Source organism: Eriocheir sinensis, chromosome 26, assembly GCF_024679095.1.
Source record: "Eriocheir sinensis breed Jianghai 21 chromosome 26, ASM2467909v1, whole genome shotgun sequence".
NCBI lineage: Eukaryota > Metazoa > Arthropoda > Malacostraca > Decapoda > Varunidae > Eriocheir > Eriocheir sinensis.
Window position 1 is genome coordinate 10,017,127 of NC_066534.1, and position 12,723 is coordinate 10,029,849.

General features: G+C 37.2%; 2 protein-coding genes across 4 annotated transcripts in view; one reads left to right on the plus strand and one right to left on the minus strand.

Annotated features, from left to right (window-relative positions):
• The window catches only part of LOC127003743 (O-glucosyltransferase rumi homolog), a 61,535-nt gene that overhangs the window by 45,529 nt on the left and 3,283 nt on the right, over positions 1 to 12,723 (plus strand). The window contains exon 9 of one of the 2 annotated variants that reach the window (XM_050870725.1): positions 7,113 to 7,342. The exons of the other annotated variant lie outside the window; for it this stretch is intronic. The gene's annotated coding sequence lies outside the window, so the exon portion shown is untranslated. Of the gene's footprint in view, positions 1 to 7,112; positions 7,343 to 12,723 lie in introns of those variants that run through there. 2 annotated transcript variants of the gene reach the window in all.
• LOC127003744 (rho GDP-dissociation inhibitor 1-like) overlaps positions 2,052 to 12,723 on the minus strand; it is a 29,874-nt gene continuing 19,202 nt past the window's right edge. For both annotated transcript variants that reach the window (XM_050870729.1, XM_050870728.1), the window contains exon 5: positions 2,052 to 7,299. In XM_050870729.1, coding sequence (XP_050726686.1) covers positions 7,103 to 7,299 — 197 coding nt within the window. In that variant the 3' untranslated portion in view covers positions 2,052 to 7,102. The remainder of the gene's footprint in view (positions 7,300 to 12,723) is intronic.

Here is a 12,723-nt window from a genome sequence, read left to right on the forward strand (position 1 = left end):
CTGACCCTCTCTCCCCACACCCTTCTCCTTTCTCTTTGTTTTCATCCTCTCTATCTCTCCCTGTTTCATCCACTCTTTTTTCTTGTTCTCCCTTCTTACATCCTCTGTCTATTTTTTTATCACTCACTCTGTCCCTCTCCTCCCTTTCCCCTTCTGTATTTACCTAGTTGTGTTATAAAGGAAGTGAGCTACGCTCATATTGTCCTTTCTCTGAGTATTCTTCCGCCCCGCTCAACAAACTAGTTCCTGCGCGAAGTTCGTATTTACGAAGCAAATGTCGGAAGTCGAGACAAGAATTATAGAATCATTTATTGGAACCGCGTCGTAACGATGAAACGTCATAGGTCGAGACAAGTCGTAACCCGAGGACCTCCTGTATAGGAAGTGTTTATAAGAGTGTGGGAAAGGTTTATGAGTAAGGGGAGGGTTTATAAAGAATTAAATTATATATAAATAATAAAATAAATATAAGGTCGCTACTTCGCGGATTTTCGCCTATCGCGGGGGGTTCTGGAACCTAACCCCCGCGATAGACAAGGGATTACTGTAAGAAGTTTTCAGCCATAAACTCAAAATAATCATCGATGTATTATATATGAAAATATGCAGAATTAAATGGTGCACATAAAGAAACTCACTGCGGCCGGGCCAAAACAGCACCCCGCGTCGTATCCGGGATCGCTGCGTGCGCCAAATTTCAAATGTCACTATTGAATATAACAAGTTTTCAGCCATAAACTCAACATAATCGTCATGTATTATATATGAAAACATGCAGAATTAAATGGTGCACATAAAGAAACATATATAAATGGGTACCTGGGGAAACCTGGGGAAGGTAAACTGTGGTAACCCGGATGTCACACTGGCCCTGTGTCCCAGGGTTATGGGCACCCTCCCACCACAGGGTCAAGGGCCAATGTTACAGAGATGAGCACCGAGGCCTCGCGCTGCCACAGCGTATGCCCCCAACTTTACCTTTATATATAATGAGCTTGCACAAGGTATTCTGAACTGCCACAGGACTTCACTGTGAGACTATTTTTCTTTATTAGGTTACTTTATTCTAATTCATTGGAAATAAAATAGCATAGCTTTTCATGCTTATCCCACATAACTGATCCATTTAAAAGAAAATGCTTTCCTCTTTCATGCTTAGCCTACGAAATTGATCCATATCAAAGAAATATACTTTCTTCTTTCATGCTTAGCCTTCGTAATTAATCCATATGAAAGAAATATACTTTCTTCTCTCATGCTTAGCCTACATAATTGATCCATATAGAAAAAAATGCTTTCCTTTTTCATGCTTAGCCTACAACATTAATCCATATAAAGGAAAATGCTTTCTTGATAAGCCAATATAATTTTCATCCATATGAAATAGATCGAGTGATAAAAAATAACTAGCTACTTTCTTTCTGGTGGGGAGGGGGGATTCATCATTCATGTCATTAGAAAGGGATGCAGTGCTTGCCTTATGCACAGTCTCCCATAACTGACAGTGAGCGACTGCGGATAGCTGGGCTGAGCGGCGCGTGTGACTCATTATTGTGTGCGAGAGGCAGTGTTACCAACGTACAGAATGCCTCCATTCTGAATTCCTAACAAATTATTTTTTCTCATCTTCTGCTTCTTTTTATGCCTGAACTTTGATGTCATTGTGTTTAGTAGGATCATGAATTCAGTGACTCAATAGGCTTCCCATACAAATGTCTTTATCACTCTTGACAGACAACAAACTAGTGACATGACTAAGATGAAAAATGAAACATGAGATGCTATGCTAACTAGGTAAAAAAGATTTGAGGGTGTACAAGGCTCAGCAATTTTATAAAAACAATGTAAAAATCGTGCTTCCAAAAGGTGTACAGCATGTTCACGAAGAAGCCGCCTGAGAGGCGTAAAGCAGTTTACGGGTTAAGCTGAATTCCTAGCTCTTGGCCAAGTAAGGATGCTGCTGATCAGCAAGCAGGGTGTCTCTGTTGCCCGACTTCTTTACTTAGCAAGTGCTTGATAAGAAGCTTTATGGCAGGATGTTCATCAAAAAGTTATATAAAAATTATAAATGTTTATTGCCCCTAGACTTTTACAAGCATATTTAACGATCACTTTCATGTTTCTCTGACAAATGCCATGATAATACCAGCTAATGCCTGTGACTTAAGTATCTGGAGACTCCTATGTTCTAGAACCACCATACTGTCCTCCAGAAAATAGTATTTTTTTGTGTTGATGAAAATAGTTTACTGAAAACTTTCATACTCTATCAAGATTCACTCTAACTGGTTGATTCTACACACTGTAGATCTTTAGGGGGCAGTCATGCTTAATTGCTCTTAACAGTTAATCTAATCACCACTAACAGTTCATATAAAACACAACTCTTAATCAGGTTATTTCTACTTAACACCATGTATATATAGTCCTTCCAGTTATAAAAGGAGTGAGACAAGTACACATGAGGTTATAAAAGGTTGTCATTTTGGTCAGGGCTGTGGGGTCACATGGGAAATCTAATGTATCACAATAACTAACTTTTAACGAGTGAGACTTAGAGACACATGCTCACATAATTTTATCTTATTGCTTAAGAACTTATGGGAATTACATAAAGAAAGTATGAAAAACTGCTGCATTCTTTCCTGTCCAAGACATCCACTCACAAAGTTTACAAAAGTTTATTTTGAGCACTCAGAGTTTTATAAAAGTTGAAAAGCTAACAAGAAAGTGCATAATTATATGAAACATGTAAATCTTAAAAAAAATACGTACATTCAATAATTAATGGAAATTTGTATCCTATTTTGGTTGAACTGAGTTCACTACAAGTGTAGGGAACTACAAATTTGACACTCAATTTATAAACTTGTTAAAGTTTATGGCACTGTCAATACTGAAATCTTACTTGATTGTATTACAATAGAAATATTCAGTATAATATGAAGACCTGGCCTGTAACACACCCCTAATCTTCATAATTTATAATAGTAATAAAGTTCATGAATTTTACTCTGAAAAGAAGTTCAAGCTGAAAATACAATAATCTTTGTCATTTACCAACTACAACCTGACTAAGTGTCTTTGGCATTGCCATCAAATGAAACATTATTAATCCTATTGAGATATTTTTTGCTAAAGGCTTTCTTAATCACATACATGTGTGGAAACCAATGGCACAAAATATCAAAACATTACTAAAGAAAGATACATGAAACCAAGTTTGCCAATTGAGGGCCACATGAAACAAGATTTGTTAATTCCCCATATCCGCTGGTTGACATTTTCCTCGTAAGAAATCAGGAAAAATTATAATTTTATCTGAATTCTTGTTTCAAAGGAACCCATAATTTCTTTACTCAAAAAAGTATCTTCACATAGAATTTGGTTAACATGCTAAAGGATTAATTTAGAAGGTACAATTTTTAACCATGAATAAATTCATGCTAATTTAACATTTTTACCAGTGCTTAACAACTTCAGGAGTAATTTGCTCAAACCATGCTATATTTTTATTCTAACCTGGAAGAAAATAATCTTCCACACTTAAATCAACAAAATGTGATATATAAAGCAATACAAGAAACATAAGCAGCAAACACCAGGCAGGTTTCAGAATTAAGGCACGTTGTACAATTGATGTGCTCACCTGCAGCAAAACTTAAAGGGGGGGAATAGTTAGTCTCAAATACTTTTTACTGAATCACTTATAAAGGGTAATGTTAAGTTTATTGTAACAAAACTCTTAATATTATGATTTTGTGATTATATCACTTTTATAATATGAAACTGGGTGTACTGCAAAACCAGAATAGTTCATTCAAGTAAAATAAAATTACTTCTAATAGAATAAGTTACAGTTGTGCCATGGTATTAGACTGACTGACAAAGCTAAATTTCTGACAGCAGATAATTTTGAAAACAACACTTCCTAGACTTTTAATAATTCTTAAGTTTTCAATTGGTATAACAAAAACTATCAAACAGTTTTTCATATGAAGTTGTATACTGTGCAGCTATACTAAATATACACTGGAAATTATTGCATTAATGAATATTGTTTTTCATGAAATTCATAAAACAAATGAAGCTACAACACTGAAAAACTCAAATCCTATAACTTGTTTACTGTTATGTTTAATAATTTATAACATACAAAACCTGAATCAGATATAACATTTAATAATGATTAAAACCCAGGCAGTCTGCAATACCTGCATTAAGTGTAAGTGATAGGATCTGCATTAGTTACTTAGTTTATACCATTTCTGCAGTCAAACACATTCAAGGGTACCAAATACACTTTTTGTCTACCGAATATTTTTCCACCCTGAAATTCACAGTAATATTACTGCAAGTTTCTTTAACAGCACTTTTCTATTTTCTTCTAAAAAAAAAGTAATAATAATGAATAAATAAATCAATGAAAAATCAATATAACTTGTTTGATGAGTAGGTGGTTTCACTCTGAAATCAGGTTGCTATGATTAGGTATGAAGGCACAGTAATATGCTTAACAGCAAACCATATATGGAAATTTCACTAAATTTTTCTCAGTAAGATAACGGAAGTTTACTCGGAATCTGTGTTTAGCTGACATTATTTATATTCATCATAACTGCAATTTCCCATAAAGTATATAGTGGTGGCAATAATTTGTTTTTATAAGTTTTGGACCACCCCACCACAAAATTAATCTTCCCTGAAGCCAGCTTGATCTGTGATAGTGAGATCGGCACACTATAATTATTATAGTATTAATGAAAAGCTAAGATTTATTCCAGAAAATTTATCATGTAAGGTGTTGTCAAGACTATTCTGCTGAAATTTATATCAGAGGATAGTAAATACTATTTTGAATATTTACAAAACCTGCAACAAAATAATTAGGAGTAATTTAATCTTCGAGAACAGAAACCTCCTAACCTGTGATTCATGAAGCACTTTTCCAAAGCTTCAAATCAAGTTATAAAGTTTCTAGATCTTTTCAGAGTCCCATCTTAACTGTGGTAGCCTTAGAGCTACAGTACATTAAACAAAAATCTTTACAAAACTTGTTGTTCTGAGCTGTGAAGATAAGGGTATTAAAGGCATACACTATGAAAATGTTCAACCAGGTTCTTCAGTAACTCAGAAATGTAAAGTTTTGGCTCGCCTGTCAGGTGTTTCTGACAACACTTACTTTGTTTTGGAACAGTAGGTGGTCCGTAGACTGAAACCATGACTACAGCTATAAAAGCAAACTTTGAAAACAAGTAGCTGAATATTCCCAGTGAATAAACTTTCCTCTTTCCTAGGAAAGAAAGATAATAAAATTGTCAAACTTATGCCATTTTGTAAACTATATGATTAAGTTTAAAAGTCAGTTCCCTCTACAACAAGCACTTTCCCTAGATCATGGCAGCATCTACCCAGTAACAATGCCACAGTTCACTGTAGTCAACATCAAATGCCAGTTACAGTAAATGTGTACCAATTTATGTGTGTGTGTGGCAGGGGATATACTGTGTATATATGTAGGTATGTTTGTGGTGTTTTTTATATATATATATATATATATATATATATATATATATATATATATATATATATATATATATATATATATATATATATATATATATTAAATCCCCCAGCAGTGGAGGCAGTCAAGGGTGAAAAAGTAAACAGGAAAAAAAGGATGCAGGATCACTGCTCCTAATAAGAGAAAAGAATAGATCCTAATCAGGTATTCCAAAATGGTTAGTGAGGTATCTTGATATTCTATTCTTGAAAATGTTTGAGTCATAGGAAAAAGGAAATACAGATGGAGGAGAGCAGTTCCAGAGTTTACCAGTAACCAAGATGAAAGAATAAGATCCTGGTCAACTTGCAAGAGGGAGTTGGACAGCTTAGGGGTGGGCTAGAGTAGAAAGTTGTGTGTATCAAGCTGCAGAAACAATGGAGGCATGCAGTCAGCAAGTTCTGAAGAGGTTAGCATGAAAAATTGTGGTAGAAAAAAGAAGAGAGGTAAGGCAAAATTGAAGAGGTAGAAGACTCATTTAGAGGAAGGTGATGAAGCAAAATACCTTTGCTTCTACTCTGTCCAAAAGGACTGTGTGCGTAGACTCCTTCCTCCCATGTATGATATGCATGCTCCATACAGGGTGGACAAATTTAAACCCTTGTTTATGGTTAGCATCTGTGTGGGGAAGGGTTGGTGAAAAATTGCTGGAGAATGCAAAATGCCTAACCTCATGGAAGGTGATTTAGCAAGAAATGACAAAATTTCCAGTTGAGACTACGTTATGTATGTGCATATGTGTGAAGGGTATATATATATATATATATATATATATATATATATATATATATATATATATATATATATATATATATATATATATATATATATATGTGTGTGTGTGTGTGTGTGTGTGTGTTGGGGGTTGGGGTATAGTGTATAAGTCTGTGTACAAATGTATATTAACTGCATCAAATTAATTTGAGCATTACAATATAAAGTGTTCTTATAGCAGTACCAGGGAAAAGATAGGGTCACTTTGTGCATTTCAGGCAAAGGTGGTTCAGTTTCCTATGGGCAGACTTAACATGTATTGGAAGATAGAGATGGGAAGGAAAGAGTCAAATATTACTAACATACAATAAACAGCATGCAGTCAAATTATTCACTACAACATTACACAGTAATCAATGAGTTCATACTGAACTGCTGATTGACATTAGCATCCAAGAGAAATAAGTATCTTGACCAAGAGCAAATCAAGTTAAGACTCTATTGTCTGAATTAATGAGCACTTTTCACATGAAAAACTTTTAAATGCATTACCATGAGGTAAAACACTTCAGCAGCTCACATTAAAATGTAGGCTACCAAGAAGCACCCTGTCAAAAATATGAGCTGGTAGTACAAATGTGAACCCGTTCTCTCTACCACTGACATACCTGCAATTAGTATTTAAGAAAACATAATTTTATGAAAAAGTTTATTGGTTCCCTGACTATGCACCACTTCTGAGGAAGTAAACTTAGCTCTTCTCTTACAAGCCCATCAAACTTAGCTCTGCTCTTACAAGCCCATCATAACAAGCCACTCATTTTCTCAATTCCAGTCCTTTTTGATGTTGAAGGACCACTCCCACTTGAGGTGTTCATTGTTGTCATCATCTGTGAAGAGAGACTTCACAGTGTAATGGCCACGGGCAATGAGACCTGAAGGTGCATCCTCCATTGGGGTGGTGTAGGACTGAACCTCTTCCTTAGGGGCATAGGAACCCACCATGTGAGTCATCTTGTCCACTGTAAAAGTTTATATATATATTAAATAAATTGTTTTAATATATTTGGCGTTTGGTGACCTTAAATTTAGTGGCCCATCCCAACACAAATAATCTTTAAGAAAATGTTCAAGAAAAAACTCTTACAGTTAAAATTTACTGAAATACAGAAATTGTAAAGGATATATTAACTGATGGCACTGGAGAAGAAAGGAACATAAACTGAAGATCAGCAGATGAATAAAAATATAGGAAGTGGTAGATTTTTCCTTTTTTTCCTTTGAGTATTCCCATAAAAGAGATCACAAATTTTGTAACAATTATAAGTATATTTCTATTCCATGAGTAATATCCAAACCTATGCAAATTGCTATTACAAAATTGTCACAACACTACTCCAAAACATTCAAACCAAAACCCTCCAATGAAAATCCTGGTCACAACACTGAAAAGGAAGCCAGCTGTGCTATCATAATTTGCCGAGATACCTTGCCCCCTACATTTGACATCTGACCCCCTGAAGTGCCTGTGCAGCTTTGGGGTCCCTTCTTCATTGCTGGGTAATTGAATATTTGATATCCTACTTTGAACCAGAGTTGTGAATGTAAAGTGAGTTATTCTGAATAAAACAGAGCCTGCAATTCATTCTTCACTCTTTCACATCAGAGGTGTTTGCAAAAAACTAGAGTGACACATTACCAGCTGACACCATGTATGACCAGTCATGCAGAGGTGTTTCAGTTTCACTGCTTGTAGCAGTTCTTAACTATCCTAAAGAGATGAATTTGGTCTTTTGTAAGGCTTTGTAATTGTACTTTATCACATTCTGTACAAAGGAACAATACACTTGACCCTCAATTTCCAGACCTTGATTTGCTGGATATAGGATTTCCCAGACAAAATCCGGGATTCGGCAATGGTCAGATATAACCCTGGTCAAGTCCGGGAACTGAAATAGAATCCAGGTAAAAAATCTGGGCTTTCGCTAGGTCTGGCAGTTGCTAAGTCCAGGTTTCAGAATAAAGGTCTGAATATACAACAGATTTCTTCCCTCGGTCAGTGTCTGTAGCTCGCCACTTGCCGTCACTGGCAGCATGTTATTGTTCTGGTGGTGGTGATGGTCATATCGCCTCCACAACAGGTTCACTAATTCACTAGGCTTCGTATTCTTGTCGGGAGTTGCTGAATTCATGTAGTTTCATTTGCTAATTATGAATTAGTACTGTGCTCTCTCTTTAAGTCTGTCTGTAGCTTCACAAGATATCCACAATGGGTTCAATAAGCTGCTCTTTCTTGACATACATTCTTGTCTGTTTACAATTATCAGCTGAGCAGCTGCTTAGTTATGATCATTTTTATTAGTTTCATATTTTTTTACCTTGATTTTTATAGAAAGTAGCATTTGCAGTACCCTCCTGAGTTTCGCGTTTGCTTCGTTCCGCAGGTATAGCGCTAAACTCGTGGATCGCGAAACTTGGGGTATTGAAAACATTGAAAAAGCGCTTATTTGCTCCGCCCCATAGAGAAGCTGACTTTTTTTCCCACTTTACTCCCTTGTCATCTCAAAATACGTACTGTGTAAAAAGGAAGAAAATGTAAAGAGAGAACGGGTCGTTTTGAAGCCGCAGCTGAAGGTGGCTGGCTGCCTTACGATTGGCTGACAGTTCTGAAAATAAGCTTGTGATTGTCCAAGTCCGATGACATCATCGACAGCGCTCATCCAATCAACGGCCTCTAACTATAATGAAACAAAAGCTTTGTGAATCTGAAGTCAACGTTGATAGTTAAATCATTAGTTCGAAGCTTTTACCGTGGGCCATTAACCCGCATCTCTGTGAATCTCGCCCCAGCACGTGTGAACATGATCACCCAACCGCTAGTTTCTCAACAAGTTTGTACAGAGATTCAAAGTCAGCTACATTTCACGGGAAACTCATCAAAATTCGAGTCAGAAACTCAAGTCACTAGCATGGCAGTTATTTTCTCGTGAGGTCAGTAAGTTGTGGTCACAAGAAGAAGAAGTGTATCAGCTGATCAGTTCAGTAGCTATCCACATGTTTATTCCAGTATCACAATGAGTTCCACGAAGCTAGATAAGCTTGGAGTAACCGGGTTGAGCAGGTCTTTGACTTGAGTCTTGTCCAAGCGTTGCCACTGCCTCATCATGTCTGGGTCCTCACTGCTAAGTTATAGCACTAACAGAAGCAAGCTGTAACACACACTCCCTTTGTCTCTGAGCTAACCACTCACGAACCAACAAATGCTTTCTTTTCATTTTTTTATATTTCTTCAGCAAACACCACAAAGCAAATTCTGCAATGTCTGGATCCATTGTTTGTTTTGCTTTTCACCTGATATATCCCAGAATGCAACAGTCCTCTATGTGGCCTAACTTGAAGATAAATTCGAGGCAGAAATTTGTCGGGAGATAATAAAGGTAGGAAATTCCCGAGAAACTAGCGTGTGTGACCGCGTCTTTATGCTGCTGGTGTCACACTGGGCCTTTTTCCTCCAACCGCGTTGGCGATAGGGGCGACCGGCAACTCCAACTTTTCCAGGTGTGCATCACACATGGCCAAGGTCTGTCCGTATTCACAACATAAACAAAGCAGTCGCCCTGTATCAATTAAACAGTAAACAAAGCAGCTCTGCCAGTCTACTTTACGAATCTCTTGGTGGGCCATTTTCCACTGCTCCTCACTCCTCAGCCACTCCTGTCGTCTGTTTGTTTACATACAGCCGCGCGGTTGTTCGTACCCCCAAACGTTTTCCATCCATACAGACAACCAACAACTCGCTCCCGGTTGGGTGTACGAGCAACCGCGGTTGACAGTAACCCCAACGGTTGGTGGAAAACAGCTAGTGTGACACCGCCTTAAGGAATCGCGCATGACGCTGACATTAAGTAGATGTGACCCGTACATGTCAACGCAACTCTGAAAATTGGCATTTTTCCTTTTTTTTGGTGGCCATTTTGGATTTTCGCAGCCATATTGGATATGAGGCTAAATTCAGGGTGGCCCACAAGCTTATTTCAAAGAGTATGCTCTAGAGTAGCTAAATCCATTGAGAAAACCTTGACTGGAAAAGGCGGCCGTTTTTTCCTGGCATGTGAACGGGCTAACATCGTCAGTGTTAGAAATAGGAGATTACCTGAGAAAAGAAAAAAACAGATGTTAAGGGGATTACGGAAACAAAACTGACTGGTAGTATAGATGCATTTAACTTAGGGGATGGTAAATATAATGTATGGATGAGAAATAGAGAAAATAAACAAGGAGGAGTGATGCCATTGATGAAAAAAGTGGATAGTGGAGGGGGTCACCTATGGCGAAGGGGAAGCGGAGGTCTTGAGTGTGGGAATAAGACTGCAAAGGGAAGGATGCAGAAATATCGTAGTGCTGTATGTCCCCAAAAAAAAAAATTCATGGACGGAAGAACTGTACAAGAAGAAGCTGGAAGATACATTGGATTGCCTAAGGAAATTGCTGGAGAAGGATAAGATTCTGATAATGGGAGATTTTAATTGTAAGGAAGTGTCATGGGAAAACTCGTCAACAGAAGGTAGTGAAGCTTCATGAGGGAACAAGGTTTTGGAATTGGTTATAGATAACGTCCTCACACAGTGGATAGAGGAAAATATGAGATTCAGAGGAGACGACGAGCCATCTAGATTGGACTTGATAATCACCAGGGAGCCGGATATTATAGAGGAGATGAACTATAAAAGCCCTATAGGGAAAAGCAATCATGTACTTACCGAATACATATTACGAGGAGGTAAAAAAATCAAGAATGAGGACTACAGGAAAGAATGGTTTAACTTTAATAAGGCAAATTTTGAACAACTTGGAAAACATTTTGAGGAAGCACAATGGGATACTTTTTTTGAGGCTGACAATGTGGAGGGAAAATGGGCTATCTTTCAACAGATCTACAACGAAGGAGTGGAAAAGTGGGTACCAAGGATGAAAGTTGGCCAGAAATCAAGAGAAGAGTGGTATAATAGAAAGTGTGTAGAAGCCAAGCAGGATAAGAAGGCATGGAACAAATGGAGAAAAAATAGGAGGACAGATCTATGGAATGAGTATATCAAAATAATGAGTATGTCAAAATAAGAAGAGAAGAAAAAAGGAATTTTGAGAAAATATTGTAGATAAGTGCAAAGACCAGCCAAAACTGTTTTGTTCATAAATGGAAAGTTGAAAAATAGAGAAGAGATCCAGAAAGTTGAAGTTAATGGTGAAACTTTTGATAGTATAAGTGAAATAGTAGAAGTGATGAATAATTGTTTCCAAACAGTGTTCACAAGGGAGAGTGAGTTTGAAGGAGTAGATGCAGTGCTGGGGAATAGTGGGTCTGGAAAGGATACAATCATCAACAGATGAAGTTAGAAAATTACTGGAAGAACTGAATGCGAGGAAATCAGCAGGACCGGATGATATATCAAATTGGGTGATAAAAGAGTGTAACCAACAAATACAGTAGAGCCCCATTTAGCACAAGAAATAGGTGGATGAACGCGGTCACGCTAATTAAATAAAGTAACCAATATGAAAAAAATTATTTGGTACACACGTGGGTCTGACTTTTGGGTTTAATAATTACTCAAAATAATCACTCACATTAAAAAAAAAACCTACGATTAGCTGAGCTCAGAAAACACGCTTGTGATTCGCTGGGAGTCCGATGACGTCATCGCCGGCGCTCACCCGGTCAGCGGCCTCACTGCCTTAAGGCAGTATCACACTTGGACAACCAGCAAATCCAAATTTTACCCTTTGATGACACAAAACATCATCAGATGTGAGAAAATTAAACAGATGGTGGAGGTTTAGAAAGAATCAGTATATTAATAAATAGCCAATTCGGATTCAGAGGACGATGATCTTGTGTAACTAATCTGATCAGCTTCTATTCAAGAGTAATTGCTATAATATAGACAGGAAAGGGACGGTTGGGCAGATTGTGTGTATTTGAACTTAAAGAAGGCTTCCAACAAGTTTCTGTTCTGCTCAAAACAAACTGTCCTATTCTTGCCACGCGATGACTCTACATTCCTGCATTATTCAACTCACAGATATATCCCACCCAACAAATTTGGTATCAATGATTTCAGACTTGTACTAGAACATGTGCAAATAAAAAATAGAAAATATATATAAAACAACACAAACTTGTTTAAAGTCTCCTATAGAGTATTGTAGACAATAAACTGGTACCAACTCTTCCCCACTCACTAGCTTGAAATTTTCCAACTATTAGCCGACATAATCTTTCAAAATTTAGTAAGGATTCTTGTGGTATCCTCAAATTTCTCATACACCTATTAGTTCCCGAGTTACACCGAGAAAACTGGATTCTTTTCCTCTCCCGTCAGAGTAGGCTAACAAATAAAAATCGCTCAAAGCTCCTCATCTACGCTCCTTAGAAAGGTTGCCATATG